The following is a 21,304-nucleotide window of genomic DNA, read 5'->3' as shown; positions in this document are numbered from 1 at the left end:
AATAAACGAAGCCACCTGGCTCATTTCAATCTCTTTCTGTTAAAAAGCCAACTAATAGTTGATTTAAGAATTTAAGGCAAACTGAATCCGAATGCTCTGTTTTTAAGAGCTTTGCATTTCACAATCCTATAACTGAACTGGCCTGAAGTATGCTTTGGTTTCAAGCAGAAATGAGAATTGGGTGAGAAGAGATCCTGAAGCATGGAATGCCTCGATTTCACCTGCAGGTAGAGATACTCAAAGGCAATTGGGTCTTCCTGCAGGAGGTCTAAGGGATCCTTTGGGACAAAGCAGACTCTGAAGAGGCACCGGTAGTCATGACATTCTCGTTTTTGGACCACCTGCAACAGACAAACAGCATTACGCCACAACTACTGCTGTAGTCCCTCCCTTCACAAATGCACAGTAAGCCTCTGGCTTGTATGAACTCATAGAAATCATGTAAAGCTACTGGCAACTGGGCTGGCTGCAGATTAGCTGTTGTCCTTCGCAATCAGAAGGAGACTGCTAGGGTTTGTAATTTTATCTTTGGTTCTTCTGGTTTTTTACTTCTCCCTGTGGTAGCTTGGAAGTCCTTTGACAGCAAAACTTCATTAAATACCCATTGATCTCGTATACTTGCAGTAGATAAGCTAGGACAGAGGCATGAAGGCCATATAATGACAGAGGAAAGGGCAAGCTTCTCTGCTTTTAACGTCAGTCATAAGATACAGCAGTGCTAAACAGACACTTGGTTCATCATCATAATGTCAATACATTAACCCCTGCATTATAAATTAGCATATTTTATTCTGGGCAAATCCTATACAGGCTCACCAACTCAAACAAAGCAGAAATTCTCAGGCACGCGTGCTCAGCGGTTGGACAGCATCAGCTACTGAACCTTCTCTGCATCACAGTGGATCACCAATCAACAGTCAACAGCACGGAGATGAATCTACCAAGTGGGCACATTCTCACACCTTAGATCAGCTCAGATTTACTAGCAGAGCAACAGAATTACTGTCAGAGCTAACCTCATGTTTGCAGATTGAGAATTTCATCCAAGTGGCACCTGGCTGGATTAACTCTCTTGACTACCTACGGAATCGTAAATAGCTGGGTATGCAGCTATTTTAAGACGGTCTCAAACAGTCCTCTGTAGATGGACCTGTCTGATAGGTGGCACAAAGCATGTTCATCCTCAGTCGTCTGATGTAGTCCAAGCAGTACCAGCCCACAGGTATTGCTCTGTGGGCTCTCTAAACAATGTGATGCTTATGAAAGCACCATTTCTCCAAAGGCTCTGGTCAATGTAGGGGTGACACATGCAACAGGCAGAGAGGACAGCATCTCTGGAGATGGGGCCGAGCTCATTCCCTCTTGTGACACTGTCACGAGCTCAGCTCTCTCTGCATCTCACCGGCCACAATTCATTCGTACTGGTGCCCCCTCCCAGCATGGCTGCAAGGACATGCAAGGGGCTCTTCTCACCTGCTCAATGAGCTCCTCCTCATGCAGCAGGTGGATCTTTGCCATGTTGTACTGCTCCTCCAGAGCAAGGGCAAAGTGCACAATGCTTTGGATGGAGAGCTTCTCCTTCAAGGTGAGAACAATGTCCTGAGAAGGGAAGGCACATAAATGGTCAAACAGAATTCGGACACAGAGCTGCTGAGCACCACTAGCACACCACACAAACATGGATATTTCCAGCCTGTGCTGGCAGCTGTGTGGGACAGCACTGAAAGGGCACTGGCCAGACACAAAATTCTCTGCAGCCAAGAACATGCCTGGTGCTGCAACACAGCATGACATTTTTAGTGCTGTTTCACAGGAAACTAATGCCTATATGATGTACTGCTTATACCTCTTCACTGACCACTTCTGGACCCATCGACCTAGACAAACCACAGAGGTCTCAAGGTTATACAAAGCCTGCAAGCTGATCAGAAGTGAAGGCATGGGAGACGGCAACCTCTTTGGAACACCAAGCAGAAGCTTGGCAGGTAGCTGCTGTGCCATCCCAGCTGGATGTCTGGGCAATGAAAGAATATGCCAGTCAGGCAGTCAGCAGGATGGTCGTCAGAGCCACCCATGTCCACTGATGCCAGCCAGCTGGTAAGGAAGGGAGTCAAGGGAACTGCAGAGGAAGCACAGATAAAGGGAGGACAACACATTTCAGTAGATCAGGAAGACAAGGTAGGAAAACTACAGCTTGCTGTGGTAAGAGTGTAGTAAGATGCAAACTTCAGGGTATAACAGGCATCAAATCTGTTTCCTAAAGCTGCACGTCCTGGGCTGCTTTACGCAGAAAGTTTTGGGCTTGCAGTTTTTAGTTTGGTGTTGTTGAGCACCTTCTTTCACCCTTGATCCAAAAGTTTGCTGCTAACCAGTCTAGCTTGCTAGAACTCTATGACACCTTTTGAAGAAACTATAGCGAACTTATGAAAAACACTTCTCCCCACCAATAAACAACAACTTGAGAGCATAGTTGCAAAAGTCTTAACAAATTTGGCTGAAAGTGGTGTTTCAATTGTATGTAGAATTGTGTTGGAATACTAAGTGTCATGGAAATGACTAAGTTTATTTTTGCCAAACAGAAAGCATTACATAAGGCTTGACTGAATACAAATTGAAAGACAACTCCTTTGACTCACTCAAACCTCTTGAGGCAAGCATAAATGTTTGACTCATCTCAGCTTTAAGCAAGGATCTCTCAAACAGCAGAGGAACTTCTGAAAACACCTAACTTAGGAAGCATTTTACCCCTTTGAGTGTTTCTGTGATGATTCTGGTGAGGGTTGCACTCAACTCCAGTAGGGAAAAATTTGTTCCAGGTCTGACATGAGCAACTCAAGTCAAACATGAAGAGCTAATCCATTGTTTTGAAATTAATGCCTTGCAGGTTGGAAAATAAGTATCTCTTTATAAATCATCACTCCTTTCCTTACTACTTTCTTGCTTTATTTCATTATTTTCTTTTTCTCTGCCTTGCAAGTCACAAGACCTGCAGAAACTTACTTGAATGAGAGACCACAACAGTTTTGTGAAGTCCAGATGCACCACACAATAAACTCCTTTCTGAGGAAAGTTTTCTGTGCATTATAAATAAGATCTCCTTGCTTCCCCCTTGATGTTCTTTCAGCATGATAACTCCACAATGCCTGTCCATCATGCATCTTTTCCACAGTAACTGCACTGCTGCAGGATACCATATATCCTTGAAAAAAAATCATGGCCTCCAATTACTGTGTACAGGCAAATCTTATTAACTCCAGCGTAAATACTGCACAACTCTATAGACCAGGCTAGAAAAACTTAAATTTGTAAGCCTGTGTCTAAACACGGCAATTAAGGAAAGTGCTAGATTAATGGCACTGGAGATGAGCACCTTGTATTGTGAAGAAAATTATGGTAACTTGTCTATAATGCCTCCAAGCTCAAGTGATCCTAGGAAGGCGGTACTGCTTTTTCATCTCGAGGGGTTAATCAGTCTTCCTGTCGGCACAGGGGAACATTATCACCAGTGCAGAAATGAGGCACTTTAAATAACTGGCACAACTGCACTTGCTGAGTTCATGTGATATCCAAACCTGGACTTCACTGCCGAAGTCCCAAGCCAGGAGACTGGTTCTCTCTCTCAGGGATGCACGTTGTCAGTGCTGTATTAAAAAACCTCCTCTGTATTCTTCCGTGTGGTTTCCAAGGAAAGCAACATTTGTCTGGACAGCTGCTGATCTGCCAGTCCCCCACCAACCTGTCCTCTTGGCCCAACTTCAATCACAGTTCGCAAAGCTGTAGTGGTCTCATAGCCAAGTTCCTGCTAGTTCTGTGACAGCTGGTTGCTGAGAAGAAAACAGGGGTGAACCAAAGCAGTGCCTCCTCTGCAGGAAGGGCATGGAAAATCCAGCACGCTCAGCATCAGTCAGCAATCCAGTTCCCACTAGCTGGTCAATACAACCAAGAGGTTGCAAGTTCCACTGCATGCACCTTTGCTACTGGATTGAACTCAGGTGGTGAGAACAAAGACAGACAACCAAGCATCATTACCTTCACTGTAGTGCTTGTCTCAAACCTGAAAGCCTTCGTCTGTCCATTTTCCAAGTATACCTTGAGAACATTGGGCATACAGAGAAGAGAATTCCCCTGCAGAACAAAAGCAACAGCACTAATCCTTGGATGTTAAGCCTCCGGGCACCAGGCTTCTCTGCCTGACGCAGCACATCCCGGTATAAATGGACATCTTTCTCTGCTTTTGCAATACTCTTCTGTGGCACCAAGCTTTATTTCCTGATTATGCTTCTGGCATGGAACAAGGGAAAGAAAGCATTTATAAATGCCTTTATCATAAATTTCCAAGCAGTGCAATAGCTGCACATGGCCCAGATATGCCCACTGTTCAGCTCCCACATGGCGCAGGAAGATCTGGCAGATACTGAAAGCTGAGAGACATCTTGCCAGCTCATTACCAGAAAAGGTCAGATGTCTGCCAGAAAAGACATTGTCCTGTTACTGGGCACCAGCAGCACTAACCCCGACACTGACACTGTCCCACTGGCAGCAGCCATGACTTCAACTCAAAAGCTACCCAAACCCTCCATGCTACCACAAACAGATCTTGCACGCTATGGGAAGGCTGTAGGATTCAGCAAACCCAACTTCTGTTGAGGATTGCCCTAAGATTTGTGACTCTGGGTCTTCCCAAACAGGAGATGGTATCACCAGGGTTTCTTGAGATAGGTCTCAAATGCATTAGACAAGGCAATGACTTCCATAGCAAAAGCACCTCCATTGGATGCTCTGAGAAGGGTCTGGGTTCTTGGTCTCTGTCCTTTTGGGGCTGTCTAGAGCTGCACCTTTCAGCCTCCCACGTTACTCCCTTTGGTAGAGCTCATTTGCACGTTCCTTGTTTTCAGCCTTATTCTTCTTGTTCAGTGCTAAGAAGATTTACTCCTCCACCCCTGGACTTCCCATTCAGCATACCTTTCTTACGTTCTTGGACCACCACATTTTTGCTATCTTAAAAAGTTGTCATGACAGTCTCAAGGCTGAGGATGGAATTTCTAAGGTGACCTCTCCTGTGTTTCATTTGCTGTTCGATACCTTATCAATCTCATAACCATGGTCCCTCTTGATATACAGCCCATATATCCTGGAAGTACTACCAGAACAAACACAGAATGCTTCTGAATCTTGTTCCTTGTTCCTCCCCTCCCTCTTTTGTGGGGTTCAAGCTGCCTACAGTCATTACTGAGGAAAAAGAGTGAACATTGCCACCATTTCTGAGCCCAAGCTCTAACTCCTTTCTGCAAAGTAGCACAAACACATCACATCTCTGACAGGCTTTGGGTCCTCCACCACTTTCAGAAAAGGGATGCTGGTTTACACCAACTGCACATTTTCTCCGGCAGCTCTCGCACCTTCTGCCTATCAGATCAATGGGGCCTTGTATAGCCAGCGCACAGCAAAACTTGAAATCTATATAAAAATTATACAAAAATATATATATATAAAAATTCGTATAGAAATTAAGATTCACCACTCTCCTAGTTAGATCCAATTAGCTGGCCAGAACACCCAGATGGGATTTCTCTCCTTTTGTGCAGGCTCTAATAGATTACTATGAATTAATTTGGAAAGCTGCTGCTATGGCGTAAGCAGCTGTAACCCTCCTGTTTTGTCTAGTGCAAGGCTGATTAACTCCATGTTACAGCTAGGCCCCCAGCTTCTAATAATGACACTGACCTGAGGATCCTGAGGGACCAGTCTCTTGCATATCATCCAGTTTTATGGAAATACATAATAAGTTCGCAACAGAAAATGGAGGCTTGATAGCACTGAGGCTTATTAACAATTTATGTTCCCAGCTTGGAGTTTCAGGTTTCATCTGCAGAAGGCAGCCTCCGAGTTCCTTCCAGTTGCCACAAAGATCATTTAGCAATGCTCCATTAAGATGACAAGAGCAGTATATTTACTGAAACAGGAGGCTTTGCAGTTTTCCAGGGCCCTAATACCCATTTTGGCTGTCTTAATACATCAGTCCACTGAAAGGAAAGCAGTTCTAAAACACTCAAGCACAGTTGCTGCTGTCTATGGTGAATAGCGCTTTTCCAGAAAGAAGTCATAAAATGTGCAACAAATTCATTTACTCTCCCTTTCTGCTAATATTTTATTGTCAAAACAGGGTCCATATCCAACTGGTAAAAAGGGAAGCTAACACCTGTGGTACCCCAACACCCAGATTAATTTCTCTTACCTTTATGTTCTCATTAAATGACTTTGTCCCTTTTCTGCACTTGCAAAGGTATGGTTAACTTTGCTCAGCAGAATATCGGAAGGGGCTTTGTAGGAAGTGCAGAGTACAGCATTCCCTCTGGAATTACCTTCTTCAGGCCTCTCAAGATCTACCTCGCAATCAGTAAGCGAACGGCACAGATCTGAGACCTCCATAAACTACAACGGAGCGCCCAACCTCTGGCTGAAACAGCTCCACGGAAGCTCCCAGGCAGATACTACTGTGACCCTACAGCTATAAGAAAAAGAAGAGACTGCTGACATTTTCATGTCTGGCTGTATCCTATGATCAGCCTTGCCCAAGGCCTCTCAGTCATGTCTGCCTGGGACCATTTCCAGAGCACATTCTCCTCTTCTCTGTTCCATCTCCCAACAACGTAAGGGGTCCAGTATGTGTGTCAGGAAGGGTGGCCCACCTCCCATAATGCTCAGGCAGGACACGATTACCTGTCAGTAAGATCTGAGGGATGTGAACACAGCCCTTAGTAGAGCACAGGCAAGTTGCAGCAGCTCTAGCACATCTGGCAACAACTTAGCAGGAAAGAAAGGATCCCAGAGTCTAGAGAGACTTACTGGTAAACATGTCAGGAGTCATGCCTGACCCTCTCCTGCTCTGGAGAGCAAGCCAGAGATGAAGGAGTCCCAGCATGCCTGGAGTCAGGCACAAGCACCAAAGCATTCACATTCGCAAAACATCGCCTTTAGCCTGGTGCAGGGAGAGAAGAAGAAACACCTGCCACAGGGATGCTCTGCCTGAGCTGGGTCAGGAGAGCTCGCTACCACCAGAGATGGGAAACAAGAGACAGCCCAGAAGGGAAGAAGAAAAGGGCCTAGGGGATGGTTCATCATCACTGCAAAGTGCAAAGCAGCAAGATTGGGTCAGATCTGAACAACTGAACAGCACTCAAGAGCAGGGGACATGAGTGGGGGATTTTGACCACTGAAATTTTTCAGCCCAAAAGGAAAAAGGAAAACTCAATAAAGATTCCCCAGCTGACCCCAGTCCATCCCAATGACACTGAGCTTACTAAGTTACACGGAAATAAAAAGGAATCATTTAAGAGCTGTTTGCGCTTCAGGGAAGCTGCAAGTGTTCTCACTGCTTGTCCTTTTCTGCTACAGGCAGATCCATATCTACCCAGCTTATTTGTTCCCAGTGGTAGAAACCCTAAATTTGCAGCACTCCTCCAGTGAGCTGGGATCTTGTTTCACATAAGAACAGGCTGGCTCAGCTTGCAGATGGTCTGTTACAGAGGTAGCTTGAATGCTCTGTTGAAACCTTCTGCAAGGATATGAAACACAACAAGCTGTCACCCTATCACCTAGAAAACATGTCAAAATTTAAGAGCAAAGCAAAACCACCAGTACCAAACTCTCTGTACGCAAAGCTGCCTGAACACTGCTGAGGGCCAGGAAGAGACACCGCAGCTACTTTGGCTGCAAATAAACCTGGCATGGACAGTAGGATCCACCTCTCATCTTCAGTGTTAGGATTTGTCATGCCCAAACTTCAGTCTAAGGTTTACTATGGAGAGATTGGCACCTCACAAGATGCTTGCTACCTCCCACAGCTGTGTAATCCTGGTTTAAAGTTTACCTGATTGTAAAAAGACAAAAGTAGTATATGCAAGTATTTTCCATTACTCTGAGTAAACAAATCAAAGATAAAACCCTCTGGATATCAGCACTTCCCCCCCCCCCCCCCCCGCCCCCGCCATCACCTGTGAGCCTAGGAAACAAGCTGGGATTGGATGCCTGGATGCTTATCCAGGGCAGACTAGCACAGAGAGGGTGCAGCCACTCTGTAGGTCCTGGTCATGCTAACCCCAACCTGGCATCTGTCCACAGGACAGACCCGTTTCTTCCCAGCATGCAGTGCCCCCTGCACCTGCTGCAGCCATGCCCCACTGACCTGCGTGTGTCCATTCACCAGCACTTCCTCTGCAAACCGTACTTTCACAGGGTTTGTTTTTAGCCTTGCCCTCTTCTCTGCAGTAAGAAACGATGACTTAGGCCCACCCTGAAAAAATAACAGCACTCAGTCGGCAGCTCAGTCTGTTGCTGTTCCATATGAGAGGCAGAGGAGGCTTGCTAAAGGCCTTTTTGACCCGGGCAGTTCCTGCCTTCTGAACCCAACTCCGGCTGTCCAACAGGTGGACACACATGTACATACTCCTAATTTCACTGCATGATAACCAGCTACTGTGTTTAGGCAACCCTTCAACTCCTGCAATGAAGTCAGGATCCTGCAGAATGACTGTTAATGTACCAACAGCTGGCTTGCAGTGAGGCTAACAGTACAATAAACTGCAGAGCGCCTTGCAGTGACGGACAACCCACGCACTGTCAGTGCCTCACAAGAACACAGCAAGAAACTTCCCAGCTCAGCTGGGGTTTCTAGAGCATACTCTTCATATTGCAAATATTTAAGAAAACTGCCCAAAAGGGAAAATGCCAACTTGACTTCGTTGCACTGTTGTCACATAAACGTGCTTTCACCATTACAGGGTCCTACCAAACTCCATGTAAGCCTAGGAACCACCGAGGTTTTGTGCCCAAATGTCCTGCTCTGGGAAAGCATGATATTCCCTAAGAAGAAGAGAGGCACTATACCTCAGTATCCTCCTAGACAACTTTGAGGCGGAGCAATCCCTACACTCTTGCCAGAAGCGCAGGTGCCTCCAACCTGCCAAAGCCCCATCTTGCCCATAGGCCATTTAGCGAGGATGGAGGAAGGGAGGCAGGCGGGAGTGTCTGTGTCCGGCCAGCAATCCCTTCCAGAGTCTGCGGGGCTGTAGGGAGCATCACGGCCCACAGCTGCCCTAAGGAGGGCCAAGGGCTCCCGCTTCCCTTCTAGTGTGGCCAGAGCAGCCCCGGCAGAGGGGCTGGTGTCCATCAACAGGAGGTGTTACCTCTCAGCTCTAAGCACAGCTGCCTTCACAGTGGGGCAAGAGCCAACCCCAAACCCAAGATCAGCCTTGGCTGTATTTGGAGATGTCCTTAAAGTGACCTGCAAAGGAAAAAACAAAAATGGGTTTGTGCCCTATTTGCTTCTCCACAATGCATGAAGGCCTGTGAAGGGTGTTCCAAATCCCATGAAGTTTTCCAAAGCCTTTTCTCTCTGAAAAGCCGTTTCATTTTCCCCCTTTTGGCAAGCATTCAGGTCTTGCATAACTAACTCACTTCTTCCTTGATCTCTACAGACGGATCAAGTGCTGGCAAGAACGACAGCCAACATACTAGGCAAGAGAGATCAGATTCACAAAACAGGGAAGCCACTGTTCGGTGGGTCTTCTTAAAATTGTTCTGGTTACTTTGGCTTTGTGCACATCCACTGAATGCCAACACCTGGGAAACTCTGGGCAGGAAAAATATATTTAAGAGATCTTCTGTTTAATGTACCTTTACTAAGTGGCCAAGAAATCTCATGACCTTAAGCCTGAGAGTTCCAGTAAGTCAACTGAAGGAGCCATCATTCTTGTTTCTAAGAATAAATAAAAATAAAAAAACCTCCAAACAAATGAAAAACACTTCCCAAATGCTTTCCAGGGAGAAGCAGGGGGGAAATCCCCCTCAGGCCACTTTCATACATCACGAGAAGCCAAAAAGCACACAAACCCAATTTTGTCCTTGCTTTGCAGCTCAGCTTTTGCACACATTGAAAACCACATGGATATACACGTCACGTTGGCAGCACGTGTTTTCTGGGGAATTTTATGCTACAGAAATGGGCAATCAGCACCAAAGTTTTGTACTAAAACTTCCTTCTATTCCCAAAGTACGATTCACACCCAGGCCCTGGCCCTTAACCAGACACAGCTGGAGAAAATTTTGCCAGCACTCAACAAGGAAAACCTCAGGAGCTTCCAAGCAGCACCTAAGGCACATGTGGGCCTGCAGCCCCAGCACCTGCCTTTCGTGCTCAGGGTGCCTCCATGGCCCAGAAAGCCCCAGCACACAGGGAGCATGCCGGGCTGTCCATGGTGGGCTCGGCCACCACTTGCTGAAGAGATCTGCCTACATCCTAGTCAGTTGTGGCCTCCTGGCCCCTGCGAAGCCTGTGTGCTAGCCCAGCCACCCCACCTTCCCTGAGGGCCATGCTGCTGGGCACGGCCACCTTGGAGCAGTGCCGCAGGGCATGCTGAGAGTGCTGAAGAAAGGCCATTTACCGACGTGCAGCGCAGGACAGTTAGGAGGAGCTCGTCACCAGCCTCCCTGCAACAGAGACACGCAGTCAGCCAGGGTCAGCAGATGCCTGTGCCTTTCTCCCCACCATTGTGGCAGATGGTGCCTGTGAGGCCTTTAGCCCCTCCGCCCGCCCCGTGAGGGACCGCTCCCAGCCAGCAAGCAGCAACATGGCGGAGGAAAGAGGGGGCACCCTGCTCCCCGGGGCTGGTCCTGCGGGGCAGGCCCCACTGAGCGAGGCCCAGCTCCATGTGTCAGGCCCACAGGGCCATGTGCCTTCGCCACCCTTGATGAGACCCAGTCCCCGCACCTCCCCTCTCAGCCCTCCGCCGCCTCGTCCCACGGGCCATGAGGGACCACACCTGATGATGTCAGCCGCTCGTTCGACAGACATGTCATCCACTGCGGTAGAGTTTATCCTGAGGAGCTGGTCGCCTGGCTGCAGCTTCCCTTCGGCAGTGCTCCCTGCGGGTGACCAGCACACTGTTAGTCACAGCAGCACCGCGCCGGCAGGCCTCCTCGCACTGGGGACGTTCATCGTCAGCTCCTCACCTCGCCTGGCACCCACCTGCCTCAGCAGCTGTACTGGGTGGCACAATACGAAGGACCCAAAGGACACTGGGCCCTTATGCCAGCTGGTGTACCACTGCCCATGCCCATGCTGCCTCACCTGGGCTCTCCGCCTGTCCCACGAGCTGCCCCTGCACCACAGAAAATCCCTCTTGCGCCATGTCCTTCCCCTTGTCACAGCCGCTTCAGGGATGGCCTGCCTGGGGTGCAGCAGAAGGACTCACAGGCTCTTGGGAAGCCGCAGGAGCACTGCGGGGTAGCAGCACTGCCTTGCCCTTCACCCACCTGCGAGCTGCCGCAGCCAGCGCTTCCTCTCTGCAGGTCTGCACCATGGCCTGACCCTGCGGGTCTCACCCCAGCAGCTGACTGCATACGCCAGCACGCCGCCATCCAGACCAAAGTGCTGCAGCAGTCCTCGGGAGATGTGGGCTGCATTCCCAGCATGGCGACTCCCCTCTGCAACCTGGGAGAGCACGGAGAAGGCCTCCCTTAACCATGCTGTCTGCTGGCAGGACCCACAACAAGGCAAAAAGATGGTTTCTGAGCTTTGCTTTCCAGGAAAGTAGCAGCCACAGGATCCAAGGGGCTAAGGAGGAGGTGTATCTCCAGCCTAAGAGTGAGGAGCACACATTCAGCCCCCGGTTCCACCAGCAGTTGCAACAGCAGCACCCTGTTGAACTTCCCTGCCAGACAGAGTTTGCCCATGCACCCACCTCGCACCTGTCACCTGCCCCTCAAGGAGACCCCAATGCCAGGTAGCGTACATGAAATGCAAAACACACAATCATTTGGAATTAAACATGGGGCTTTTAGCGGTGGGCTCCCGCAGGACAGGACAGCACTTAAAAGGACAGGTTTCTTTGTGCCTCACTTTTAATAAAATGTTGATTCTTCTGATTAGGCAGAAAGAAAAGTGTAACAGAAAACCCCCTTCCCTACTTCCTAGACCCCAAGACTCTCAGCTGATTCAGCCGCATTTCAGTGGGAAAGGGTATAAAGAGAAAATTTCACTCAAAAGCAGTGGGAAAGGACAAGAGACCATACTGTAGTGCCTTTACGCTCAACAGCCCACAAGCACAGGAGCAAGCACTCGGATGGTTCCCCCAGGCAGACAGACAATGCCACAGCCCACAGGAGCAGCCAGAGGCAGAGCTCAGGCCAGCTGTCCAGCCACCCTCCCCACAACACCTACCTGTCCAGCTCAGGCATAGACTTCCTCTGGCTGTCACACACCAACAGGAAAAAAATCAGGCATTTTTGTGTCCCCATTACAAAAATGAAAGGTAAAGAAAAAACAGATTCACAGGTTTTGATTCAACCCCCACCCCGGCACCTTAAAAGCAGAGTTATAACGCTCCTTTTTATAACTGGAGGGGTTGATCTGCTTGACTGAAGCAGAATTTCACCTGGGCTGTCTGTTACTCACAGTGATCCTCTTGGCATTACAGGGTTGTAAGCCCATAGAGCATTTTCAACAACAGATCACTGGGGCCACTGCGGAATAAGAACTCTTTAAGATTAGATGAAATTCTTCCTATGCATTTCAGATGAAACACCGGAAAGAACTTTGCTCTGAAGCAGCTCTTTGCATGCCTGAAGGTCAGCTGTGTCCAAGTGCAGGCAAAGGATTTGTGGTAAAGCTGCCACTGGCTTAGACTTCTTTCATGTCATCACATTCAGGTAGATGTTCAAGCACTCTGCACGCCACAGGCACACAGCCTTCTGCCCTCAGTATTCAAGGATCACATGCCAACCAGAGGTACCTGAGAAACTCATAATCTTGCAGGAGTTTGTCACTAAGGCTATCTGGGACGACTCAGGCCTGTCACATCTGTGATTGCAGAGAGAAGGAAATGGTGCTTACCTGCAGTGACAGATGCAATCGTAAGAGGAAGGTTTGGACAGATTTCAAAGCCATAGTGATGGAGGATCAAATCTTTGTATACTGTGACAGTAAGTTTGACACGGCTGGCAGGCTGGCCACTGCCATCACTGGTGCTGTCTGTCACAGACACTCTGCCCCTGTCAGACAAGAAGCCAGTGATTAATTAATATACAGTCGGAAGATAATTTATTGAAGGGGCATGGATCCACACACATACACGCCCCTCCTCCCCACTTTCAGTGGGCTGCACCAGTACACAGGGAGGCCAGCACTTCTCTGGGTACCCATGGGTGGCTCTGCACTGTGCAGGCCTGCGGTGATCCCCGAGGCTCCACAGAAAACTGAAGACATCAGAACAATGGCACTAGCTGGTTGTAACCACAACTCTTCCAGCTACCCCAGCCCAGTGGTCACATAGTGGGAGAACTCCAGGTGTGCCCCACAGCAAGCCCCGACCTCCACAGATCACAGCAACACCCTTCTCCAGCAAGGCAGTGAGAGAACTTACAGCTCTCTACTTCTTCCAGGATCCAGTCCAGCTTACTTTTGATTTACAGACCTTAGGAAAGTAAAGCAGCTGTGAGCTGGGCCCAGTCTTGCCCTAAAAACAAGGGCCAACAGCAAGACACAAAGAGGAGTACAACCCCACCTGCAAGAAAACTGTATTTCGCATTGAGTAGTATTGTATTTCTGCAGCTGTGGCTCACAAAACCAGAATGGGTTAAAGCAGGAACCTCTGACCCTGGAAACCAAGGGGGAAGCTTAAAAACATTGTTTTCCCTAGGGATTATTGCATGCATAGTTCCCAAGAGCAACTGAAACAGTGAATAAGATCTGCAACCCCTGACCACCCGTTTGTTGGGAACAAGCTTGTGCTGTCTCTGATCAAAGGTGATCAACAGATATTTCTTTCACAAAAAACATGTTTACCTGGATGCACCGTCCCGAGAGCGATGAAGCCATTTTGCTACCACTTGCTCTATTCTACATGCTTTGCGTGTCTGGATTAAGTTAGCCTCCAAATCTTCCATTTACCTGAAAGGGACAGAAACCACAGGAAAACAGAAATCTTCTAGACACTGTTCAGTTATCAACACCGATTCACAACTCTCCTGTAATAAAGACATCCGTTGGCACCTTGGGAAGACCACATGCTTTAACAGAGGATGTTAATATGTGGAACACTTAATCTGATTCTTCTTGCCCATCCAGTCTCCCCTTGCCTGGTGCTTTTGGTTAGTCCATGTTGGTGGTTATAGCGCGTTAGCTACTCATGGTAGAGAATAACCCAGTAACCTCTGTATTCTTCTTTCCCGGTTTCTGGATCCTGTGATGATATATCTAGTCATGGGAAAGCCCTTCTCTATTTTAATCTGGGATCTCTGAATTGTAAGCTTGGTAACACCCACCTGTACGCTGATCCAAACTAGGCATGCTTCTTCCACTGACCATCATCTCAGGGGCAAGTACACAGCCTTCAGCCTCAGTGGGCCAGACACTTCAGGGCATGGCAGTGACACCTACAGCAAACTCCTAACTGCCTTGGGGAGGCAGAGAACTGGTGTATTCCCTCCCTGTGACAGATTTCCTCTCAGATGAACACAGCCACAGAAATTCTGCAGAGAGCAGTAATGAAGCAAGAAACCGAGTGGCCAGTGCAAGCTGCTACAGACTGCTGTTTGCACTAGCAGCAGCAGTCTCTAAACACAGGTCATAAGCTCAAATTTTTCTCTGATAAAACTGGTCCAGTGTCCTGAAATCCGCTAGTCCTGGAGCTCTGCAAACATACATGGTTCCAGAAATCAGTAAAGTGAGTGGCTCATCCTGGATCTTCCACTTAAAAGCCCTAGGTCAACAATATGAAAATGGTTGCTCACCCAACCTGCTCCTTGTGCGTGTACCCTTTACTGTTGGTAGGACGGTTTTAGTCCTACTGAACTGAAGAACTGCAGCATTAGAAGGGTTTGGTTCTCTAGATAATTCATTGTGACTTTAATTGCACCCAAAAATGTTCCTTCTTTTGAAGATACAATGGTTAGGTCAGCTTCCAGACCCCAAAATGAACCTGCCAGTCCACAATTCCTCTACTAATACAGATAATTTGCCACTTTAACATTGTGTCTTCCTTGATACAGGTGACTATTTCTGTTATTCAGACACTGGAAAGAGCTGTGGGCTGCAAGTAAACCAAACACAAAATGAAACAGAAAATATGTCTGCATCTACAAGAAGCCACGAAGGATATAAACTCTTGTATTTCACTTGCATTTCAGCAAGGAAACAGAATTACTATATCTACCTTTCACGCTGTGTCTTCTGGTCAGCTTGCAAGCTTTGTAGGTCCTGAGGTCCTCCCTTGTGTCTTCTGCTCAGACAGTAAGTTCTGCACATTGGGGACATTGTCCGTTATGCTGAGACAGTGCAGAGGACAGCGGACTGCTGGTCCATAGCAGGAGCTGTATTAGAGAAGTATTAGTAAGTTAACTTCAGATAAAAGAGAGTTAGTTTGAAGCTGACAGAAATGAGGCACAGAACATTCTGTCTGCACATAAACTGGAACTCTCCCCCCAGCACCCTCCCAGCTCACAACACTCCTCCCAACTCATCTTTTCCAACAAGGATGAGAAGACATGACCAACATTTGTTGATGTCTCTTTCCCTCCCCGGAAGCTATTCTGGCCCATTTCAGACTGGTGTAGCAATGGACAGAAAAGAGGGGAAAGGGCCACAAAATTCAGCCCTCGGGGAGTTCTTTCTGTGCATTCTCTTGGCTGCTCTTTCTTATGCAACACAATTCAAAACTGCTCCTTCAGCCGCAGTGCTTCTGTATCTGCCTCAGAGCTGCATCTCTGAATGAAAAACGAGTACCCTGGCAATCAAATGGTGTTTTCTGTATTGTAGGATGTGAAATCTGCTCCCTTTCCAGAAGGTGACTGGGAAGTAACCACAGAACAAGTAGAAGCATAGAAGTTCTGCAGCCTGAAAGACACAGATAGAACGTGTCAGACCAAGGCCTGAGCAGTCATTGTCCATGCTTAGCATGCTCCCTTTCAGCCCCAGCATTTCACTGCTTCTGACAGTCAGCTCCATAGACACTTGTGCAACAGTACGGCTGGAATCACCTTCTGACTTTGACTTCATCTCTCTTCTCGGTAGCATAAAGGGCTTTGGCTTGCCTACATTCCTTCCAACACTCTAACACCTCACTTTGAGCCACGGGAAAAGTCCTTCTTGCAGCTGGTCCTTCATCCCAAGAGGCTCTCTGTTTGGGTGCCTACAAGTCACCTGCTTCAGCTACTGATGTGCTGAGATTAGTTGTTCTCTGGTGCTTTCTCACTACCTCCATGTACAGCTCCACACTCTAACACTGCTCCGTACCTTTTACTTCTTTGCAGAAAGCCAGCCTTTCTTTTCTACGCTTTTGCTGTGCTTCACAAAACGCTATTTCTGGACAAAACCTCTTAACCCGCAGGAGGAAAAGCCTGAGGAACAAACATAAATGCTGAAAAAACCCAGATGCAATACTAAGAGAAAAAAACGCACAATGTCCTTTAATAAACCAGAATGTTTGAGCCAAACAATAGGTGTCTTAGAAGAAGCAGTTTTGGTAGGTATTTCCCTATAACAGAGCAAAACACAAGGCAGCAGCCTTCTTTTTCACGGTGTCCCCAGGGCAGACAGCACCCACACATCCACTGAGTAGGACAGGACTACTCAATCTTTTGCACAGATCCATCATGCGTTGTGCAGCTCGCACCACCTCCTTGCTTCAAAGACGTCCTATGAACCCTCCAACCTGAGTCCTTCTCCCACCTGCCCTTTCGCAACTATTTTTGAGCCAAGCCCTTAAGCTGTTGAGCACATCACTAAGCAGCCTGAGTGGGCTAGGATCCTAATACACAAGGATCCCTAAACTCTGGCAGAGGAAATTAAGACTTGTCAGGCATTTGTGTGGCTAACTGACCCATTCACGTGGCCATTGCTTGGTGTGTCAGAGGAAACCTGGGTGGGTGGTTCTGGCTCTTCAGGAACAACACTGACTTGAAGATCAGAACCTTGGGAAACCTCACAGCAGGCAGCCACGGGGCAGTGCAACTGAGAGCAGTTGTGGGTAAGTGCATTGTCACCTGCATGGAGGGAAAGGACACAAGAACTACCAGCCTTCACTGTCTGTGTGTCATGCACATCTACCACAGCAGCGAGAACACTGCTCCCCGCCAGCCTCCTGTTCCATAGCCTCCCCTTCAGCCATTGCAGTGGCACAGAAGGCTGCAAACAAGGATAACACAGATGTGACCTCACCTCACTCAGTTCTTGCCCACTCCAAAGTGGAGCAGAAAGTCGGTGGCAGCCCATCATACAAGGAGAGGAAGCCATTGATAAATGGGTGCCAACTGTGCAATCAGGCAGAAAGCACCAAATGGAGGAGTACTCAGCCAGCTAGCTCAGATTTGACTGGCAGGAAAAAAAACAAAAACCAAACCCACTTTCAAGGAAAACATTTCACATTTTCTCATGTCGTTACATGGAAAGTATTAACTCATCAAACTGAAATTTTCTGATGGAAAATCTTTTTCTGCTACTTTTCAAACTGCATTTTTGTTTTAAAGTGTTCATTACCATCAAAATGTAGCAGCAACAGCAGTAGTGAGAATCAGCCGGTTTCCTCCACTCACTGATGGCAGAGAACTGCATGAGTAGAAATAGTTGCAATAAGCTGTCATAAAACACCTCTGGATGTGGTCCACCCATATCTTCACTCATCTGGGCTTTTGGAAACATCTTTCTAAGTACTTATTGTAAAGGATGCCAGACAGTGGTGAGCAATTTCAAGAAAGGCAATAATAAAAACCAAAGAGTGTATAATGTGCCATTCCCCCCGATCCTCAAAGTGCAGTCACAATAATGGGTACTGACAAAAAGCTGTGACACTTCAGTGCTCCTCTGGGTGAACAGAGGACTGTGGCTCGTGATTCACTGCCCATGCAGCAAGCCTTCAACATACAAACCACAGCGCATGTGGCCAGCAGCCCTGCAAGGCTACAAAGAGTACAGGGGTTTGAGGGAACACAGTCCTTGCTCTTTTGCTGCAATTTTTTCCCCACCGGCACCTTGCAAGAGCACGCATTGCTGAGACCGCACTAGGCCGCAATCCAGACTTCCTCGGAGTAACTAGCAGACAGAACAAGGATAACCGAGGTTATCTTCAGGATATTCAGCATGGTTGCTTTTCTTATACAGGTTTTTGATTCTGCCAGAGACATCAGGCAGGCCACCTGAGAGCAACCAGAACAAGCAGCCTAGGGGGGAGCACACAAGAGGACACCATGGGCAGGCAGGTCATTTTTCAATGACTATAGCTTGTTAGGGAGGGATGAGACCTGTCTAGAAGAGACAAGGGACTCTTTGGCAGCAGGCTGGCCAGCTTGGTGAGGCGGGCTTTAAATTGCAGGGCTCGGGGGCATGGGTCCAAATTGGCAATGCTCACGCCATCGCATCAAACTGGGGAATAAGCCAGGCCAACCAGAACAGTGATGTATGCTCCTTAGCTGCCTGCCAAGCTGAGCGCCAGAAGCCCAGCCACCTCAAGGGTGGATCCCCTTGCACCCTGCCTGCTCAATTACCTCTCTGAAATGCCTGTACACCAACGCATGCAGCATGGGGAATAAGCAGGAAGAATTAGAGATCTGTGTGCAGTCACAGGGCCGTGACCTCGTTGCTGTTACAGAGACACGGGGGGATAGCTCGCATGAGCAGGATGCTGCCATGGTTGATGTGTACTTTTTAGGAGAGACAGGCCAGCAGGAGAGGTGGTGGAATTGTTCTTTCTGTGAGGGAGCAATAGGAATGTATTCAGCTCTGCCTGGGCATGGACAAAGAGTGAGTTGAGAGCTTATGGGTAAAGATTAAGAGGCAGGCCAACACGGGGGACATTGTTGTCGGTCAGGCCCCCTGATCAGGAATAGGACATCAATGAGGCCTTCTACAGACAGCTGAAGGTAGCCCCACAATCAGAGGCCCTGGTTCTTTTGGGGACTTCAACCACCATGCTATCTTCTGGAAAAACAACACAGCTAGGCACATACAGTCCAAGAGGTTCCTGCAAAGTGTTGCTGATAACTTTTTGACACAGGTGGTGGAGGAGCCAATGAGGTGAGGTGTGCTCCTAGACCTTATACTCAGTAAGAAGGACTGGCTGGGGATGTGAAGGCTGGGAGCAGCCTTGGCTGTAGTGACCCTGAGATGGTGGAGTTCAGGATCCTGCATGGAAGACACAGGACAACAAGTAGGATTACAACCCTGGACTTCAGGAGAGCTAATTTTGGCCTCTTCAAGGACCTACTTGGAGGAATCCCATGGGTTAGGGCTCTGGAAGGTAGGGGGTCCAAGAGAACGTCTAATATTCCAGCATCACTTTCTTCAAGTTCAGTATTGGTGCACCCCTATGAGTAAGAAATCAAGCAAAGGGGGCAGGAGAACCTGCATGGACGAGCAAGAAGCTTCTGAAAAACCTCAAACAGAATAAGGAAGTTTATGGGATGCAAAAAAAGGGACAAGCCATTTGAAAGGAATATAGGAACGTTGTCAGAGTATGCAGGGATGTGATGAGGAAGGCTAAGGTCCATTGGGATTAAATCTGGTGAGGGAGGTCAAGGACAACAAGAAGGGCTTCTTCAAGTACAGCAGCAGGAGAAGGGTGACTAGGGAAAATGTGGGCCCATGGCTGAATGAGGTGGGTGCCCTGGTGAAAAAGGACACACAGAAAGCAGAGTCACTGAATGCTTCCTTTGCTTCAGTCTTTACTGCTAAGGATAGCCCTCAGGAATCCCAGACCCCAGGGGCAAGAGAGGAAGTGTGGAGAAAGGAAGAGTCTGCCTCGATTGAGGAGGATCAGGTTAGAGATCACTTAAGCAAACCTGGCACCCACAAATCCATGGGCCCCGATGGGATGCACCACCCAAGCGCTCAGGGAACTGGCAGATGTTATTGCCAAGACAATCCCCATCACCTGTGAAAGGTCATGGGGGACAGGAGAGGTGCCTGAGGACTGGAGGAAAGCCAGTGTCACTCCTGTCTTCAAAAAGGGCAAGAAGGAAAGCCCAGGGAACTACAGGTTGGTCAGCCTCACCTCTATCCCTGAAAAGGGGATACAACAGCTCATCCTGGATGTCACCTCTTAAGCATGCGGAAGAAAAGAAAGTTATCAGAAGTAGTCAACATAGATTCACCAAGGGGAAATCACGCTTGACCAACCTGATAGCCTTCTCTGATGGAACGACTGGCTTGGGTAGATGAGGGGAGAGCAGCAGATGTTGTCTGTCTTGACCTCAGCAAGGCTTTGGTACTGTCTCTCATAACATCCTCATGCACAAACTTAAGGAATGTGGGTGAGATGAGCGGACAGTGAGGTGGATCGAGAACTGGCTGAACGGCAGCACTCAGAGGGCTGTGTCCAGGGGCACAAAATCTGGCTGGAGGCCTGTAGCTAGCGGTGTTCCCCAGGGGTCAGTGCTGGGTCCAGTCCTGTTCAACCTTTTCATCGGTGATCTGGATGAAGGCACCAAGAGCACCCCCAGAAAGTTTGGTGATGATACAAAACTGGGAGGAGCGGCTTGATACATCAGATGGCTGCATTGCCATTCAGTGAGACCTGGGCAGGCTGGAGAGCTGGGTGGAGGGCAACCTAATGAAGTTCAGCAAAGGCAAGTGTAGGGTCCCGCACCTGGGGAGGAACAGCCCCCCACACCAGTACGGGCTGGGGCTGACCTGCTGGGGGGCAGCTCTGCGGACTGGGACCTGGGAGTGCTGGTGGGCAGCAAGATGCCCATGGGCCAGCCGTGTGACTTTGTGGCCAAGGTGGCCAGGGGGATCCTGGGGTCCATGAGGAGGAGCGGGGCCAGCAGGTGGAGGGAGGTGACCCTCCCCCTCTGCTCCGCCCTGGTGAGGCCGCATCTGGAGTGCTGTACCCAGTGCTGGGCTGCCCAGTTCAAGAGGGACAGGGAGCTACTGGAAAGGCTCCAGTGGAGGGGTACGAAGCTGATGAGGGGGCTGGAGCATCTCTCTCGTGAGGACAGGCTGAGGGAGCTGGGCCTGTTTAGCCTGGAGGAGACTGAGAGGGGATCTTGTCAGTATCTGCAAATACCTTAAGGGCGAGTGTCAGGAGGACGGGGCTGGGCTCTTTTCAGTGGTGCCCAGTGACAGGACCAGGACGGAGGCAACAGGCACAATCTGCAACACAGGAGGTTCCTTCTGAACACGAGGAAAAACTTCTTTTCTTTGAGGGTGACGGAGTGCTGGAAGAGGCTGCCCAGAGAGGCTGTGGCATCTCCTTCTCTGGAGACGTACGAAACACACCTGGACACAACTCTGTGTGACTTGCTTTAGGAGAGC

At 48.6% G+C, this 21,304-nt stretch overlaps 1 protein-coding gene across 1 annotated transcript in view; it reads right to left on the bottom strand.

Moving 5' to 3' along the window:
* Positions 1 to 21,304, bottom strand: part of FRMPD1 (FERM and PDZ domain containing 1) — a 61,092-nt gene that overhangs the window by 9,279 nt on the left and 30,509 nt on the right. The window contains 9 exon segments of the mRNA XM_027784844.2: positions 222 to 341; positions 1,474 to 1,599; positions 4,030 to 4,125; positions 8,186 to 8,293; positions 10,443 to 10,488; positions 10,821 to 10,923; positions 12,893 to 13,050; positions 13,844 to 13,948; positions 15,213 to 15,369. Coding sequence (XP_027640645.2) covers positions 222 to 341; positions 1,474 to 1,599; positions 4,030 to 4,125; positions 8,186 to 8,293; positions 10,443 to 10,488; positions 10,821 to 10,923; positions 12,893 to 13,050; positions 13,844 to 13,944 — 858 coding nt within the window. The 5' untranslated portion in view covers positions 13,945 to 13,948; positions 15,213 to 15,369.

This window comes from Falco peregrinus, chromosome Z, assembly GCF_023634155.1.
Source record: "Falco peregrinus isolate bFalPer1 chromosome Z, bFalPer1.pri, whole genome shotgun sequence".
NCBI classification, from domain to species: Eukaryota; Metazoa; Chordata; class Aves; order Falconiformes; family Falconidae; genus Falco; species Falco peregrinus.
This window is presented reverse-complemented; position numbering and strand designations above follow the sequence as displayed.